We start from the raw sequence: 17,500 nt of genomic DNA, 5'->3' as shown, positions 1-17,500 counted from the left end.
AAGTCACTGAGGTAAGTAATGTTTTGTTATGAAAGTTTTAAATTTGTGAAATATGTTTTTTGACATTATTTTAACTTTATGACCCTGCATATTGTAAATGTTGTATTTTTGTGTATGACATTTTCTTTCTTTCTCCAATGAGTGCAGCGCCATGATACAGAAACTAAGAAAACTATAGACTGTGTATATGTTTCCCTTGATATTCCTATATGGATATTTTTACTCTCACCAGTTATCAGAAACTCTTCTGGAGACGCAGAGCAAAAGGAGAGAATTTCAAGTTGAAATTGAGAAACTTCAGGAGAACCTCATCATCAATCAGCAGCGTATTACTAAGACGGAGCTCTACTCAGATGAGCATTACACACTATTTGATGAGGTATGATTTTTATGCCTTCAATATCCAGTAGGTTAGGGTTATAGTTATGACCAAAAATTGTGAAGATGCTAAGGATAATGTGTTGCTAATGAGTGATTGAAACTTTACAGTTCCTCATTCTAGTTGTCCTTGTGTGTGAGTAGGAACATTCTATAATATAATGTCATTTACCAATACTCCAAGATGTTTAATAGCCATTATTTTTGTCTGACCACTATGAGATTTTGGCTGCTGTGAATAGTTTCAACTTCTATGAATTTGATGACTACTCTCAATTATGTAATGTTGCCATGTTGTGATATTGCTAAATCTGTATTGCAACATGCTTAATCCCAATACATTCAGGACTTGGCGTGTTAGGAATTGTGAGACTGATTATTCATTCACATAGATAAGCTCAACATTTTACTCATATTTCCAAGTAAATCTAACAGGTGGTTGCTTCACTGTAGATTTTTTGTTGCTCAAATCCATTTTTGTAATACAGCCTTTTGAAGTTACTTGAATGCAGGAAAAAAGTGGCAGAAAGAAAGAAGCGTGTCCTCATCCATTGATAGTCTCCACTCAACTAATGACCCTCTCCCCTTCCCTACATTAACGTGTTGCTGTCTATTCCCCCTAGATTTCAAGAGAGGGAGTTAGATTTCAAAGCAAATTTTTTCACAGCCGTATGAATGATTATTTTGAACATTTCATTTGTTGTGTCGTGTTAGTAGATGTATGTGAAGAAGCTTTAAATGAGATTTTTGAAATATTGATAATTTCAGCAAATGAATTATAGTCTATGGTTTTCCCATCATGGTATAACAGTATTGTGTTTGAATTTGAATCATTTGAATCCGTTCTCATTTTTTGCTACATAGTGATTACAAATTGCCACTTACAATTTATTAGTCCTGAGAATGGAGATGGAGGTTGCATTAACTTTCCATTTTGGTGTTTTTTTAAACTCTCCCCTTTTTCTTTTTTGAATAATTCTGTGCCCTCTTTCCTAGTCTTCTTTTCCTTGTTTTTTCTTTTAATATTTGTTAAAGATTTGAACATAAATTATTATATGCAATCTTCCATTCATTATCCTTTTCTTTTCTTTTCTTTGTTTTTCTTTTAACTCAATTTCACCGGGAAAATGTGACAATTTCTATTTTTTGGTGAAATGTCTCCACACATAGATGGCTCTGCAAGTGCTTAGCCACAAAGGAGTCAGTCAGAAGCCCTTGTGACCTTACCTGATTTCACCTTTCTTTGAATTGGTGAGACAGGCAGTACTCCAAAATTGGCACATTGGTGACTTAGTACAAGTGTAGCCATCTATGTGTAAAAACAGTTAATAAAGTAAACCCACAGTGGGCATGGCATGTACATACATGCCATGCCTGTCAGCTTTAGGTTAATCCTATAGAAGGTTTTGAATATTAATTATTTTATTCAATCTTCCATTCATTATTTCTCTCCTAAAATGCTTACTAAATGTTCCTTTCAGTGTATGCTGCAGCGCCTACTCTTTGTTAAAGTTGTTCTTTTCAGTCCCTCCTTTCATTATGCAAGACAATAGTTTTCACTTCAGTCTTTGCATATGACTTCATTCTTCAGAAATATTTCATGTGCTTTTCCTAGGCATAAGTATGTTTTATAATATACCCCTTAACATTTCATTCTTGATTTCATTTTGTCATTATAAGGGTAAATTTTACTAAATTACTAAATCAGTTAAACATGATTTATCTCACAGGCTAGAGAGATGAATGCAAGTTTAAAGACACTGCGTGGGGAATTTCAAATATGTGAGCGCTTAGAACGAGATACCTTTAGCCAGCTCTCAGCTGCTATCCGTGACTGTCATGAAAGAGAACGGTTTCAGGCGGAACAGAGCAAGTATTGGTAAGCATAACCTATTGCCTTCACTGTCATTCTCATGCATACTGCTTGGGAAGATGAGGTGTGTTGTCTTTTGCAAAGCTAATAATAATGTATTGAAAATGCTTTATATAATCAGTCATGTTTGTTGATGTCTGTTTGGTTGTTTTCTCTGATTCTATATTTTTGTTATAATATATCTCCTTGTCTGCATATACAGAGAGTAATCTGACAGCTTTTGTATAGTAGATAGATATAAATTTTTTAACCTGTATCTGATGTTTCAGGTGTAGTATAGTCATTCTGTGTACAGAATTAGTCTAAGGATAATTAGACATTTACATATTAAAGAGATGTGGCAGATATTTTTATATTTTTCTCTTTTATCCACACAGGTCAATTATTGCATCATTGGTATCAGCAGCTCTTGCATCGATCATCACGTCCATCAATAATTGGGTGAGAATCCGGGAAGTGAAGGAGCATGTAAGCACCAACAGCAAACAGCTGATGGCTGGGTATATTCAGTTGCACAGTGATGTTATCAGTAGCATCTCAGAAAAGCTGAATACTGCTAGCACCATAACCACTGATGATAAGAGCAACCAAACAGATATTCCAAGAGCACAGTCTAGTACTACTCAAAGCAAGACAGTTGTTCATCAAGCATCTGAAAAACAAAGTTCCCAAAGTGCATTTAAAAATGAACTGGCACATTTAACAAATTCAGTTGGCAGTGTTAAAAAAGACATAGACAAGCTAATAACAGATGTTGGGTCACTGAAAGAGAGCATGTCTGCATTAATCAAGGCTGAAGAACAAACCATTAAGAGTCATGTTGCCTCTCTCTTGTCTAAAGAAAGGAAGCTTCTTTCCAAACAGATAAACTCTCAGTTAGAATCAGTATTTGCTAAGGTATTTCTGACATCAGAAAATAATGGGGGGGAAACACTGTTAATAGACGAAGAATCCAGGAATTCCCTTCCTCTTACTTTAGATGACCGAGGAAAGCCAGAAATATATGTTGTTGAGTATAGCTACTATCAAATTTTTACATTTATGGCAGTTGGAGCAGGTATAGGGATGTCATTTGCAGCTATTCTGTCTAAATTGTTTTCAAATGGGTAAAATGTATGTTATTCTTTATTCTTTATGCTGGGTGGTATGTGTAGGTGCCATTAAATAAATTAGTAATATAGCAGATCTTGACCGAATTCCAGGCAGACTTTATATGATATCCAGATTCTTTTGGCATGGGAATTTTATCAGTGAATTAAACCCCCTGTCTCATAAATGTATGAGTGTGGGAATAAGTGTGAGGTGAGGGTTTATGTTAGTGCTTGTAAACATATGCATGTATAATATAATGTGTATATACCGAATACATACATACACAATAATGTGTTTCAATATTACTCTTAAAAATTTATCAGAAAGTAATGCATTTATATTCCTATAAGCAGATAGTCTAGTCACTGTATTCCTCTGAGTCATCAGATAAAACGGAATTAAATATAAGTTGGTGATATCATCCATCCAGTTATACTAATTTACAGTCTTTACTGTTATAGTGGAGAAGTATGACTTTTAGTAATGGTGACTACATAAATAGATGTCCAGTGCATGAGGGGTATGTCAGGCAAAGACTTACATAATTATAATGGTGAAATTATATTGTAGAATTTACAGTAGGTTTAGTAGAAAGTAATAGATAATACACTTTTTTTTGGATGTTATCACATCCAGACTTTTATAAAAAGAAATCTTGTATTACATTTTTATATATACATGTTTTATTCCTTATATAATGGGGAAATAAATATAGAGTCAATGGCTACAATTCTTTATACCCTTGTATTATAAGTGTTGTGTTATAAAAATATTATTGGACATTCCTCTTTTTTAAGATTACAGAATAGCTACATTTATTTTTTGCTTAACTACAGGAGTTAAAGAGACATAATTTAGATGCAAAAGGTTATAGTTTAACTGACATAAAATTGATAAAGTTTATCAAGTAATCTTATAATAAATGGAAACCTTTAACCAAAGGTAGGACTGGTTCTGTGAATTATTAGTAATTTAATTGATTCAGATATTAATATCCAATGATACTTTGTCTTACACAATATGTAATACAGAAAGCAGGAATATTTTTTTATTTTCTTTTTTTTACATAAGTAGGTATGGATTACTGTAGTCTGCATATTAGTAATACTACTTTAGATAGGTTATAACCGTTTGTTGTCATTTGCCAGACGCTTGATGTTGTCATGGATATATTTTGTCAACTTATAATGGGCTGGTTCTTGTTATTTACCGGGTTCTTGGTAAATGGATTTCTTGATGGTCATTGTCAGTTTTGGTTTACTTATATTCCGTTACGGTCTGTATGCTTGCTAATTACAGGTAACATAAGAGTTAATTGTTAAAACAAATAAATGTGCAAGACTCCCAAAGAAGGAATATAAAGGAATGTATTTTTATAAAATTTTACTGTATGCATCAGCTAGTGTCACTGCTTGCAGTATTATCAAAGTTATTTAAAGCCCTATCGTATTTAAAAAATGGAATCTGCAGGACTGTTTTCCATGCTAGGCTTTTATCATAACTTCACTACATCTTCCTCATCTGTACTTTTATCATATACTGGCAACTTGTCATTCTTTCATTGTTGCATCTCATGAAGTGTGTATCAGTTACTGAGTTCTGTAGGTTTGTGTGTCAAAGCTTTTATTTGCAGTGTTTAAGGCTTGATTTAGGTCCATTACAGGCAAAACAGTAACTAGCATGACTAAACTATTTTAGTAGTCTATAAAATAAAAATGCACTGAAGGTTCTAGCCAATTTAGCACCCAAGGGGAGATTAGGATTTGGCATCCCCCCAAACTACACCCACAATGTATATATTATACATGATAATGGCATGTATCAGATGCCACCTTACTGTAGAAAATGTGGGAGGGGCAGGTGGTACCCATCAGCTTTATTTACACTTTTTTCTCACTTCTTTGAAGGTGATTGCACCTTATGCAATTATGTACATGGCCAATGACAAAAGCTAATCATATAGCCATGGATAATTTGAGCTCTTTATTTCATACAAATCCATGCAGAAGCAAACAATATTCTCAACAACTGATTTCACTTTGTTTTAAAAAAAACAAGAAGATACAAAGATCTAGGTCTCTGGTGTACTTGTATTGCTCCGTCAGGGGGATGTGCTTCATAGGAACTGTCCCTCATATTTTATTTTTTTGAAGTGCAATTATAAAAATAGGCTCATAACCTGTAAAATATAAAGAATTAGATTTCAATGAAAGCAAACTACTTAATTTGTGTGTGTGTGTGTGGGGGGGGGGGTGATTAACAACTCTTAGGCCCCATCCAGACGAACAGGCAGTGCCCATCGGGCAAATACTGTAACCAAATAATGTTCTTGACCAACATTTAGAGGGTGGTCTGCGGGCAGGAGTGTAGGCCACTGCCTGATGTTTACTGGACAACCACTAGTCAGTACCTCACCACAGCACAGTCTGCCGTGTCTCCGTCACCTATGTGGACAACATGTGCGTGCCTGGTGGTAGCCAATGGCAATGGGGACTGTTCAGTCTGGTTACATTTCAATATCCACTCGCTGGATTTTGCCCAGTGGGCATTGCCCATTCATCCAGATGGGGCCTGAGAAATATTAAAATAGTATTATATCCTTGAAAATGTATTTCTTATTTTCTCTGCACATACCATTTTGTTTAAAATATCACTGGCTTTTCATTCACTTTTCATTTTCTCCACATTATGTTTTTCCCCCAAGGTAAATTAAATTTCAGAGGCTGGTGCTCTTATGATGCCTTCTTCAAAACCAAATCAAACTTTGTTAGTTGTGGACTGGAGAAGTTATTCATGTTTTCATAGGCTGACATTTAAAGCTGATGATATAGTACATTTTTCTTGTGCATAAGCCCCTGTGTGATTTGTTTTTATTTTTTACAGTAAGATAATTACAGGGAAAATACCTCAGTTTGTGAGCAAATATAAAGGAAAAATAGTTCTGGTTGAGCACATTCAAAATTCAGTATAACTGCTATTTGTCCAAGTTGCAAGTTGCATAAAATACTTCCAAAATGTCAGCATAAAAATGGTTTCAGATATTATTATAAAGTAATGCATGTTTTCCTTGTTTGAGTTTTTTCCCCACAATGATGTCCAGAGGTTATAAATAAAATAAAAGCTCAAAACACTCTAATATCATATTGTTAAAGCATCATTGTATAAACAATAACAAATGACTGAAATGATTTTTTACATTCTATAAATTCACAAAAATATTTTACCTATAGAACCTAGATCAACATAATCAGGAGCAGTAAATAGTAACAAAGAACTCTTATTGTGCTACACAATAGAACCAAACAAACGTTACTTGTCAATTTGGCTCAGCAACTGATTACAATTTTCTCTGTGATTAAATGGCACAAACTCAGCAGAGGGTTGGAGAAGACAGCTCACATATACTGAGCTATTACCTCAAAAACTATAACTTCAAAAATTTGTACACAAAACGTACTTACAGAATGTGTGTTTCAAGTTGCCAATTGAGAAGCCTGGCCCTATGCCAAGAATTACTGAATGAACACCCTTTATCTGGTGGTACAGTAAATACTGTCTGCTACATTATACATGCCAGTCTCACGTTATGTAATCTTTCCTCCACTGCATATTTTGTGAATAGTTGGAAAATAATCTAACTGAATATGCATAAATAATCCAGTTTTCTACTTAACAGCTATTTCTATCACATACTTTAATCATGTATTTTACATTAATATGGCTCAGTTGCTGTAAACCATGAGCATGACTTTATCTGTTTTTATTAAAGTAAATAAATATTGGACTATAAATTCCCAATACAAAAAAAAGGATATATTCTTATTAAAACTTAAATATAAAGTTGGCTTGTTGTATAAACATAAATTAATCTTGGTCCTATTGTCAGGCTGAGCAAACCATGATATAGTAGTGTTAATTTAGATATCCCCACAAAAATATTTTTATTTTTGTTTTTACCATTAAAATCCGATTATTTCCAAAATTAAGTTCATGCACTGTGTCATACACATCATGCATGAATAAAGACTCATGGCACTTTCCTAAACAGATATTCTCGAGCTTTTTCTTTTGAAAACCTTCACACCTGTAAATGTTAAATATGGCATGAAAGCATAGCAAGCAATTATCATTTCAGAATATTAAGATCTTGAATTATGAATTTTACCATAACATGTTCAAAAAAGCTAAAAAGTAAAACTCAAAACTCAGCATATAAAAATATGGGCACAATAAACAGTTGTAACAAGTCAAATAAAATAACATTTTATAAAATAAGAGCAAGAACTGAAGCATATCATTGGCAGTGTGTTACAGACATGAGATTTATTACATTCCCTAAATATCTCTCTATGGATCCTCCTAGTTTACTTTCACATTACAAAATGTTATAATTTTGACCACACAAATAACTATAATAAAAAGTATCCTATACAAACAATACAAAAAAGCTATCTTTGAATATGAACATTGTCTACTGAATAAAGGGTACAGTAGTTTTCTTTTGACTCTCCTATAAACTTTGCTAATACTGTTATCAAAAAAGATTTAGTGTCAAGTCAACAGCAATATTATCTGAGAAAAATATAGGCCAAAAGATTAAGCTTGTAAGAATGAAATATCTGCCACACTGGATATATGTTTTTTTTAATGTTATCCATATCATGGTGATGGTTAAGTACCAATACTAATGATCAGCCTAACTTGTTTTACTGTTTTCTGTATCCATAAATCAGCAATCAATTATTAATTACTGGTATAATTATAATCATTTTCAATGAGTCATTACAGCCCACTAACTCACCAGGTAAGTCAACCTTTCTGAGAATTATGGAATGCTTGTTCATTTGTATTATGAATATAATTTCAAATCTTTACACATAATACCATTTTGTTTGGCTGGGAATATTCAATTAACTTTTAGATATTAAGGCAATCACACACCTCCACTCAAAACTAGACTTGGGTTATAGAATATGACACATGCTTATACACAGTACTTTCATGCTTTTGATGAAAAAGTATAAAACTGTTTTAATGATTCTGGAACTTTGTGCTTACCAGAATTTACCATTTCACGCAACAGACTATTTTTTTTCTTTCTCTTAACTTTTACAATACTTACTATGATAACAGCAAATTTTGATACTAAAAATAATCAATGTCTTAAGTTCCTTGTGCTTTTTTTTAGAATGGATATTGTACGTCTTCCATCACTGTACAATACTTAGTTTAATCTTGTCAATTACCTTTTAATTCTTGATTCAAATGTCATGTTCACAAAAAATTAAGAAACTAATCCTAGTCCAATCATTGGATTTGAACAAATTTCTTTCCCCTAGAGTGCAAATCATAAAACTTAAAAATATACCACATATTAAACTCACATTTGGTGACCTTTTCAAATACCATCACATAAAAATATTTTATCACACCTTCTGGTTATCAACTGATTCATTGGTCTGCTGTAATGATGATTATATGAATTATGTATCATAGTTTTAATAAAGCAGTAAATTGGTTTGACACAAAAATAAATAAATAAATAACCAGAGCCTCTGATCCTTAATCCAGACCATCCCTGACTATTCTCAACATCTTTTCAATAGATCTTTAAACTGCAGAGACTTGAGCAATGATCTTTGTTTTCATCTCCCACTAACATCCTCCTGTTTTCTCGAAGGATCTATTCATTGCTTCAATCTGCACAGCAAACTGTGGACTTGGTCCATACAATCATCCATTTCCTTCTATTATATAAACAATGAATCCTAGCATAATCTATCCCAAAAGGTCTCTTACACATCCCAGATGCCTGATTTATAAAATTAGCCCTTAAGTAACTTGAAATCACTTACAGATTGTGGCCACTGGGATACGCAGTTTATATATATTTCTCTTGAGGACTCTTGGCCTGGACTAGACAAGGCATTCACATATATCTATATCTATATATATAGTCATCTATAATATGAATAAAAGTTGTGTAGCAAGTTGTAAGTTCTTGGACCAATATACTGAACACCTTGTTAACAAAGCAGAATATTATACTGTCCATTATAAAAACAGTGCAATATAATGACAATATAAATGAAAAGAAAAGCATATAGACAATTAAAGAGAAGAACAAAGTATAATGATCATGAGAAAAGAATATTTTTACTGACAACTACAAAACAGAGCAGTATACTGACCATTTTAAACTATGCTGATTTCCCAAAAGAAAGGTATAGCATACTGACATCAAACAGAACAGAACAGTATACTGGCCATCTTATAAAATATCAGTATACTGATCATTCACTGAATAATGTAGCATACATACTGTTCAACAAATTGGTACAATATACAGACCATTCAGATCAACAAATAAGTGTGCTAACCATCTAAAAAAAAAGAACAGTATACTGACCATCCAACAAAGCAGTACACAGCATACTGATTATAGAGCAGGTCAGCAGTTTTGTCCAGCAGAACAGTATAAAATAGTAACAATACAAGGACCATCCAGCAGACCAGCACAGTATACTAGCAACACAAAGCAACAGCACTCATCCACCATCTTCAGCTCCACCAACTGTACACAACATAAGATACATGGCACATCTTTTCAATGGTACCTGACATAAGGAAACAGTGGAAGAACCCAACTATCCAGTTAGCACCATTAGCTATACAAAAATCTTAATTTTTTGCTGAACCACCTAAAAGTCAAAAACTGAAAACACTCCTTGCCTTCCAAATATACTGGAGATTTGGAGATTTTTCATGCAATTCAGATTTTAGTTTTAAAGTTTCACTTAGTATTAATGTATTCTTTTCAACTTTCCCCTCAAGAAGGGTCACTCCATGCATATACTTTCCAAATTACTATCGTGTAAACTGCGCTAGCTGAATATATTTATCAACTGACACTGCACTCTGTATATACTGTAAATTCTAAAGACCATTACAGCTTATTTACTCTGCAGTCTTTTACAAAATATGGCATTCAGACTGTTCATTATACTGACATGATTAAGCTTCATCGGTAATATTTCATGCTTTTCATTAATATTTCTTTTCACACTCAGAAGATTTGAGACATGGATGATAAAAGCAGCATTAGATATAAAGATCAAAATATTTCTTGACTGAAAAAAAGAAAGAAAAAAAAGTATAAATAAAATAACCTCTACCACAAATTATATGTTAATCCTTTCCAGTCAAAGGAAACAAACCTCATGATCAGAAAATTGACTGACATTCTTACTGAATCTTTTATTATACCCATCCCCAGGATGACTTAAGTTATGATACTACTACTCCATATCATAGCATTAATGGTACATGACTTTTCACACTGGACTCTCATTCACAAGGGTAAATCCTTAGAATGGAAGGGTTAACTCATGACCTGGCCACACACAGTGGTTAACATGAGCCTACTGACATGGTTATCAAAGAAACCCTTACATAGCTATGGAAGTCAGGCCAACCATGGTCCAGTATATTTTAACCAATCATGTCTCACATACCCTAGAGGAAATAGCAGCTATGTATGATTTTAAATGGGCATGATGATAGCAAAGGCTACCTCTGGTAAATCCACATAAAGGTCATATTTACAATGAGGTCACATGGAGGCCATTTCTACTATCACCTGAACCACATAGTAGTAATATCCACTCATTTTTAACAGCAAGAAATATGGAATCAGAAATACAGGCAACTGGTGGGAATTTGTGAGATCATTTGGTTGTAGATTATATTGGTGCAACTCAAAACGGCCTACATACCACTTACTGGCTGTAAATCTTGTTTGGAGTTATCCTACAATCACACTCACATCCTGTGAGTCTTGTAAGTTTAGCACCCACATGCAGTACTTCCGACAACACGCTAACTGTTTAGGAGTCACATCCACAACACTTGTACATCATTCACACCCACAGTATGAGTAAAATATCAAAACTTACATCATACTAATCAAAATTTTCAAAATTTATCTTGTTTGTTTGTTTGTTTTTTTACATCATATACAATGAAACTGTAGCTTAAAAGGTTGTCTTGGCCACATTACACATCCCACTGTGGCAATTGTTCTGCCACCCTCAGCCACAACTGCTCTGTATGGTCTAGGCTCCAGTACTGATGTCCTGTTGGAGTGAGGGAGTCAACAATGGTTCAGTATATCCAAGCATAGATAGAACACCTTGGAACATCTGGTTTCTGAGATGCAAAAACACAAATCAACCAGGACAGCAGCAGTAGTGATTCAGACCACTTCTGTGTCAAAATCCACATACTTTGCACAACAGGAGAGGTATAAGCTATGCCTTGAGCCACCTAGGCACTGTGGCACACTACCACTTTGTGGAACAGGAAGGGGGCCAGCAGCATTTTAGGATACCTAGGCACTGTGGCACAATAACACACTGCATGGCCAGGGGTGGTCCAATGATGGCTCAGGACCCCTATGCGTTGTGGCATACAAGAAGAGCAGGAGCCGGCCAGCAACGCCTTGGGACACCTAGGCACTGTGGCATATTAATTCTATGCAGGGCCAGGTGGGGGCGGGGATCACCTCATCATTTCCTGGTATTTCTCTTTGTGTTTCTTTAGCATATCTGTCACAGTAACTAATTTCTTTAAAGTTACCTGGAAAAGAAATAAATATAATTAGTGACAGATTTATCAATTTTGCCTTTATTTTTCTGGGAAAAAAGTGGGTAATTGGAGTAGGAAGGAGCAAAAGTAGGAAATGGGTGAAGAGGGTATACCCATATCTAGGGTTTTTAGGAAGGTAGGAAGTAACATGAACTCACATTTTTTCTTATCCAATATGCCAATACTAACACAATCATACTTAAAGGTAAAAGCTGTTACTATGACTAAAAATGTCTTGCAGGGCCTCCACATTTTTTGCCTTTGTGATTTAAAATGTCTCAATCAATCTGAAAACCCCTAGAACTGACCTGTGTTTTGGCTTTCGTAGTTAATTCTCCAAGGTGTGTTACACAGATGTGATGAAGCTGTGCTAGATCCCTTGATGGTTCACTCTTCACTGGCTGATCCTCTATTTCAGGTCGCTCACCAACATTCTGGTTACACAAGGTAAAAAGGTTAAAAGAAACTTGAAACACCTTAACCTACAGAAAACTTCACTATGTCTCTCATATTTAAACTTTCTTATTAACATAATGACAATAGGTATGTGAAATCGAAGCATGCGCATCCAAAGGTGTTCTCCGATCAATTGCCCAAAAATATTATCAAATGTTTTGATACTTTAACCCGATGCTGACGTGCCACATGTACCGGCATCATAACAAACACTTGGTCTGCCCATACATGCGGTGACACGCCAGAGCGCTTGAAGCAGGAAGTTCAACTTGATGTAGCGGACTCCCATGCCCAATGTTTGGCTGTTGCCAGAAATCTCCTGAGTTTAAAACTGTCAGGGATTTTTTTCAACCATCACCATTGGGTTAAATTTCATCTATAACATAAGCATCAATCTGTTCACATTGATTTACTTCAATCTCATGACTGTATTATTTAACATGAACACACTGATTCTTATGTCACTGATGAAAGTTTAAACTAACAAAACATTTATTAAATCTATTTTCAGACAATTGGTCTGAGAACACATTTGGACACACATGCCCTCAACTGACCAGTCTAGCTTCGCCCAGCTAATTTAATTTTACATATAGATGGCTACAGAAGGATAAGCTACCAATGATCTGATTACTACCTACCTGAACTCACCTGATTACCCCATTCCTTAAGTTATCAGGGAAAAAAATTCACTTCTCTTACTACTGCTAGTACTGTCAATAATACTATCATTATCATTACTATTAACCTAGTGCCCCTGGAATAAAAAAAAAGGGAAGACATCTTTCTCCGTTTCCTGTCAGCTTGCCCTGCATTTCAAAAACAACATTGGACAACCTACCACTTGTATCTGGAGTCTACAACCATGTGTTTGAAAATTTATTATGTACCCCTTCACTTTTGGGATACCAGACAAATAATAACACTACTATCTGAGAAAGATGAGCTCACTAGTGTTGGCTTATTGTATAGTTTTGTTTTATGAATTTTGTGTACACAAAGATGGCTCCACAAGAAGTCAGTTAGTAGGACTACTTGACCTCATCTGATATCCCCATTCCTTGAATTTTCTGATTATCATTACTGTTATCATCATCACTGATATTGGAATTATATCATCATAAGAGAGAAAAATAAAAATAAAAGTGCGATCAGGTAGTACTAGTAATTTGCTCCTTGGTGATTCAGCTTGTGTAGACACAAGACTTGGCATGTATTTTTGCCACCCCAGATTAACTTTTGCCATCATTGAGTTAGCTTTTAAAATATAACAATATTAAGAATAAAAAATATTGTTCCAAGAAGCTCGAGGAATGGGACAAGTGACAACAGATAGACCCAGTGACAAACTCCATGGTAAATATGCACTGTGGACACAGCTATGTAAAAAAAAAGGATATGCATAGCAATATATATTGTAATAAAGACTTTGAAATAAGGTACAGACAATTAAAAATACAAAAAAAACTACTTACCGATAAGGAGTCCAAATAGCAGATCATACGTTCCTTATTTTTCAGAATGAAGGGATTCACAACTTCCATGTACTGTTCTTTGCCTCCAAACTCCACCAGGTTTGCCAAGTTCTGTAGGCACTTTGCAATCATGATCAATGACCTTGATGCTACAGGGTGTGGAGGCTCTGAAATAATTATATTAAAAAAAATGAAAGGTCTTTTCTTCATATGGTAAAGCTTATAATTTCAGATTGTGCATGTGAGTGTTTTTTTTCTTTCTTTCTTTCTTTCTCCAAATGGGCCTATGCAATTGTGTGCACATTCTGGTAATCATTTTCCAAAATCAAAATCTATCAATCTATATAACAATAAACAAAAAATACATGTCAGAAACTAGCTAAACATTATGTATAAAAATGATAATATCCTTAGTATAAATACACAAATTTTCTAAAATAATGTAAACTTTCCTGAGCCAGTCAACACATAGGAAGCACACCAGCGCATCATACCTTGCAGGAGGTTAAACTGTCGAGGATTGAGGATTGCTGGACATATTAATCGCAGGAATATGAAACCTGAGACTACTCTTGTTTTAACCAAACGATCTTGTGGCCATTTTTCAGAAACTTTACGTTGTAGACACCCACAGATATATCTCAAAGGCCTGAAACAAAAAAGAAAAAATAGCAAGTAAAAAATCTAAACATAAAAGGGCAACAATGCTACACTCATAAAGAAAGTCATTCAAATTGCATTGAAAATGTTTCTACAATATAATATTATTATTATTATTTTTATCTATTTTTTATTTATTATTTTTTTTTTTACAGAATTTCCTCTTACTACTTATTCCTTTTCTTAATAAAATGTCAACATTCCAATTCACCTAACCTTCTTAACTTATATTCAAGGCTTCAACTTTTCTCACAGTTTTGCTAAAAGGTAAGCAGACTACTCACATTGGACATGCACCAGCAGATGAGAAGATACTCTGTGTTATGTCATCCAGAACTTTCAGGAGGAACTCGGCATTGGCACAAGCATCCATTGGGTTATCCATTTTTGTAGGATTGAGCTGCAAGTATATCAATCTCAAATGCACAGTACGTAATTTTTTTTGTTTTGTTTTGTTTACTGATATATTGGCTTAAAAATATTTTCTGCATTTTGTTTATAACTTTGGTGCATGTTGCAATACCTACAGAATTGTGATTTCAGGAGTTATTGGTTTGTCTCTCAATTTTAAAAATTCTTTGGAACCTAAATTACTGTCAAATTATTAAAAGTAAATATCTACTTTGGTTATATATACCTTTTAACCTCCATTATTCTGTGCATCACCTTCATTCAAGATCCTTGTGTGAACATTTGACATATGAAGGTAGACTAACGGGCTACACAAAGAACCAGGAATTATGAATGGACTTTTATCATTTGCACTGCAGCTCTGAAACTCTTATATTTCAGAGCTGCAGTGAGATAGAAGGAAGCCACAGTTACAGAATAAACCATAAAACATAGTTGAAAATCCCCTTGAATTTCAGTAATTGCTAATAGCCTTACAAGGATGCCTTATATTTTTCCTTGATTCTCCAAAAAATCATTATGCAAACTCTTTGGCAAGATAGCTTCACAAATTATACTTTATGACAAATACTGTATTACAAAGCCCTTGTTTCTCTGTCAGATGGCTTAGTGGTCATTCTATATTTGAAGTTTCTCTCACCACCACTGGAATCTTTACCCCCAATAAACTGTTTAATCTAAATCTAAAAGTTGGATTGAACTCACTTTAGCATATTCATGCTGTTCAATCTAAGGTGGCTCAAATGAGCATAGTCTGTGTATCTACTGTAGGCAATGACTTACCTGTATAATATACAAACTCATCCAAACTTAATGACATATGAATCTCTAAAATATATCAAATCATAATTCAAGAAAAGTGCATAGTTCAAAATGTGAAATGTGAAATACCTGAGTCAACACACAGATAAAATACTCTTTGCTAAAAACTAATTCATTTCCCATATCTTCAATATTTCCTTACCTCACATGACTGCTTTGCTTCTAAGATCCTATGTATGGTATCAGAGATGGCTTCTGTCAGGAATTCTGTGCAAGTTGACTTCATATAGAGGTCAAGTAGTGTTGTGGTAAGAGAGGCAGCCCGGAATAGGGTACTAGTCTCATGTTCTCTCTCAATCTCGTGCTCTGTTAGTCGCTGGAGGAGGTCATGCTCACGACATTCATTCCTGCATCACATATGTCACTTTCCTCAGTTAATCAGGGATGGAGAGTTAAACAGCTAACCTTATATCATGAATGAAGACTATAATCTCAATTATACATATAATAACTGCACATAACATAATAGACAGTTCCCTAAAGTATAAATTTTCAATATGCATTTCCCAATTACTCCAATAATGGTACAAAGGTTTCAAACAACACATAAGAAAAACACTTACCTAAATATGCGCAACAGAGAGGTAGCTAAGGGATTTCTATCCCTGTGAGAGACATCTGCAAGCGCTTGAACAGCTTCCAAACTTGGATCAAGCAGAAGTTCTTTTAAACTGTTGTATTCTTCACATGGCATGATTAAGTCATGGAAGTACCTGTGGATACAGAATCATTATGTCCATAAGCATGTCATGACTAGACCTTAGATAAAGCAATATTGCTAAAGTAGCCATATCTGTATGGTCTTTTCTCAGTGGGCATGCAATTAATCCTGATAAAGACCATAATTACTATGTTTACAGAGTAACTAAGAAAAATTAATTATCATCACCACCATCAAAGCAAATGCATAAAATTAGTTTATTTAATAAATAACTCAATATAGGTGACTGCCAAAAAGGCCACCTAGGTCCCCCCAAAAGTGTCACTAACATATTTTCCATATTAACCCAATGGCGACGGGTCACGGCTATCGCCGTCATAACAATACGCACGATGTGCGGCGTGCGGCTGTCCGCAGCGGCGCCGCGCCAAAACGCCCCGAGGCAATGATTCGGCTTGAGGGACCGATATCACGCGCTCAGAGTCGGCGCGCTGCCGCCATTCGCCAGAGCGTAGAGTTTTTTTTAATTTGCTATACCCGTCGCCATTGGGTTAATGTCACTAGACTACCAATTATAAGCCAAATTATTACATCTATTTAGTAATGGCCCTAGGGAACTATTTTCATGATTCTCTAATAGTTGTTTTCATGTCTTTTTCAACAACAGAGTATAAGATATTTGCCCCCTTACACCCTACAAAAATCTTACACAAATTTATAGGTTCCTGGAACTACTAGGAAAATACAGGCTTTTCTGCAGACAGTTCCCTTGCCCAGCATAGGAAAGAAAATGTTTGGTGATGGAAATTGATTAACAACTACTAATTGAAAGGAGTTAATCCCCTTGCTATAAAGCATTAAAGTCACTAAACACAGCTAATACAAAGATAGATAATATTTACACATCTCAGTTAAAGTCAATGTTGTGGGAAAGTGGAGAACTTAGGTAATGATGTTGATATCGAGGATATATATTTCAACAGAATGGAAACCATATAAGAATGCATGAGCTAATACAGCTAATAA

The 17,500-nt window shown here is 34.6% G+C and overlaps 2 protein-coding genes across 4 annotated transcripts in view; one reads left to right on the top strand and one right to left on the bottom strand.

Moving 5' to 3' along the window:
- LOC125035082 overlaps positions 1–4,066 on the top strand; it is a 7,991-nt gene extending 3,925 nt beyond the window's left edge. For both annotated transcript variants that reach the window (XM_047627220.1, XM_047627221.1), the window contains exons 2-5: positions 1–11; positions 233–379; positions 2,109–2,257; positions 2,629–4,066. The exon at positions 1–11 is cut by the window's left edge and continues 666 nt beyond it. In XM_047627220.1, the coding sequence (XP_047483176.1) occupies positions 1–11; positions 233–379; positions 2,109–2,257; positions 2,629–3,361 (1,040 nt within the window). In that variant the 3' untranslated portion in view covers positions 3,362–4,066. The remainder of the gene's footprint in view (positions 12–232; positions 380–2,108; positions 2,258–2,628) is intronic.
- A 2,399-nt stretch (positions 4,067–6,465) lies between these two features.
- Positions 6,466–17,500, bottom strand: part of LOC125035079 (ras GTPase-activating protein 1-like) — a 23,469-nt gene continuing 12,434 nt past the window's right edge. For both annotated transcript variants that reach the window (XM_047627215.1, XM_047627216.1), the window contains exons 13-19: positions 16,377–16,526; positions 15,956–16,160; positions 14,865–14,980; positions 14,415–14,569; positions 13,921–14,087; positions 12,298–12,423; positions 6,466–11,980 (exon numbers count right to left, since the gene is read on the bottom strand). In XM_047627215.1, coding sequence (XP_047483171.1) covers positions 11,903–11,980; positions 12,298–12,423; positions 13,921–14,087; positions 14,415–14,569; positions 14,865–14,980; positions 15,956–16,160; positions 16,377–16,526 — 997 coding nt within the window. In that variant the 3' untranslated portion in view covers positions 6,466–11,902. The remainder of the gene's footprint in view (positions 11,981–12,297; positions 12,424–13,920; positions 14,088–14,414; positions 14,570–14,864; positions 14,981–15,955; positions 16,161–16,376; positions 16,527–17,500) is intronic.

Source organism: Penaeus chinensis, chromosome 19 (genome assembly GCF_019202785.1).
Source record: "Penaeus chinensis breed Huanghai No. 1 chromosome 19, ASM1920278v2, whole genome shotgun sequence".
Lineage (NCBI taxonomy): Eukaryota > Metazoa > Arthropoda > Malacostraca > Decapoda > Penaeidae > Penaeus > Penaeus chinensis.
Note: the sequence above shows the minus strand (reverse complement) of the source record. Positions and strands in the feature narration are given on the sequence as shown.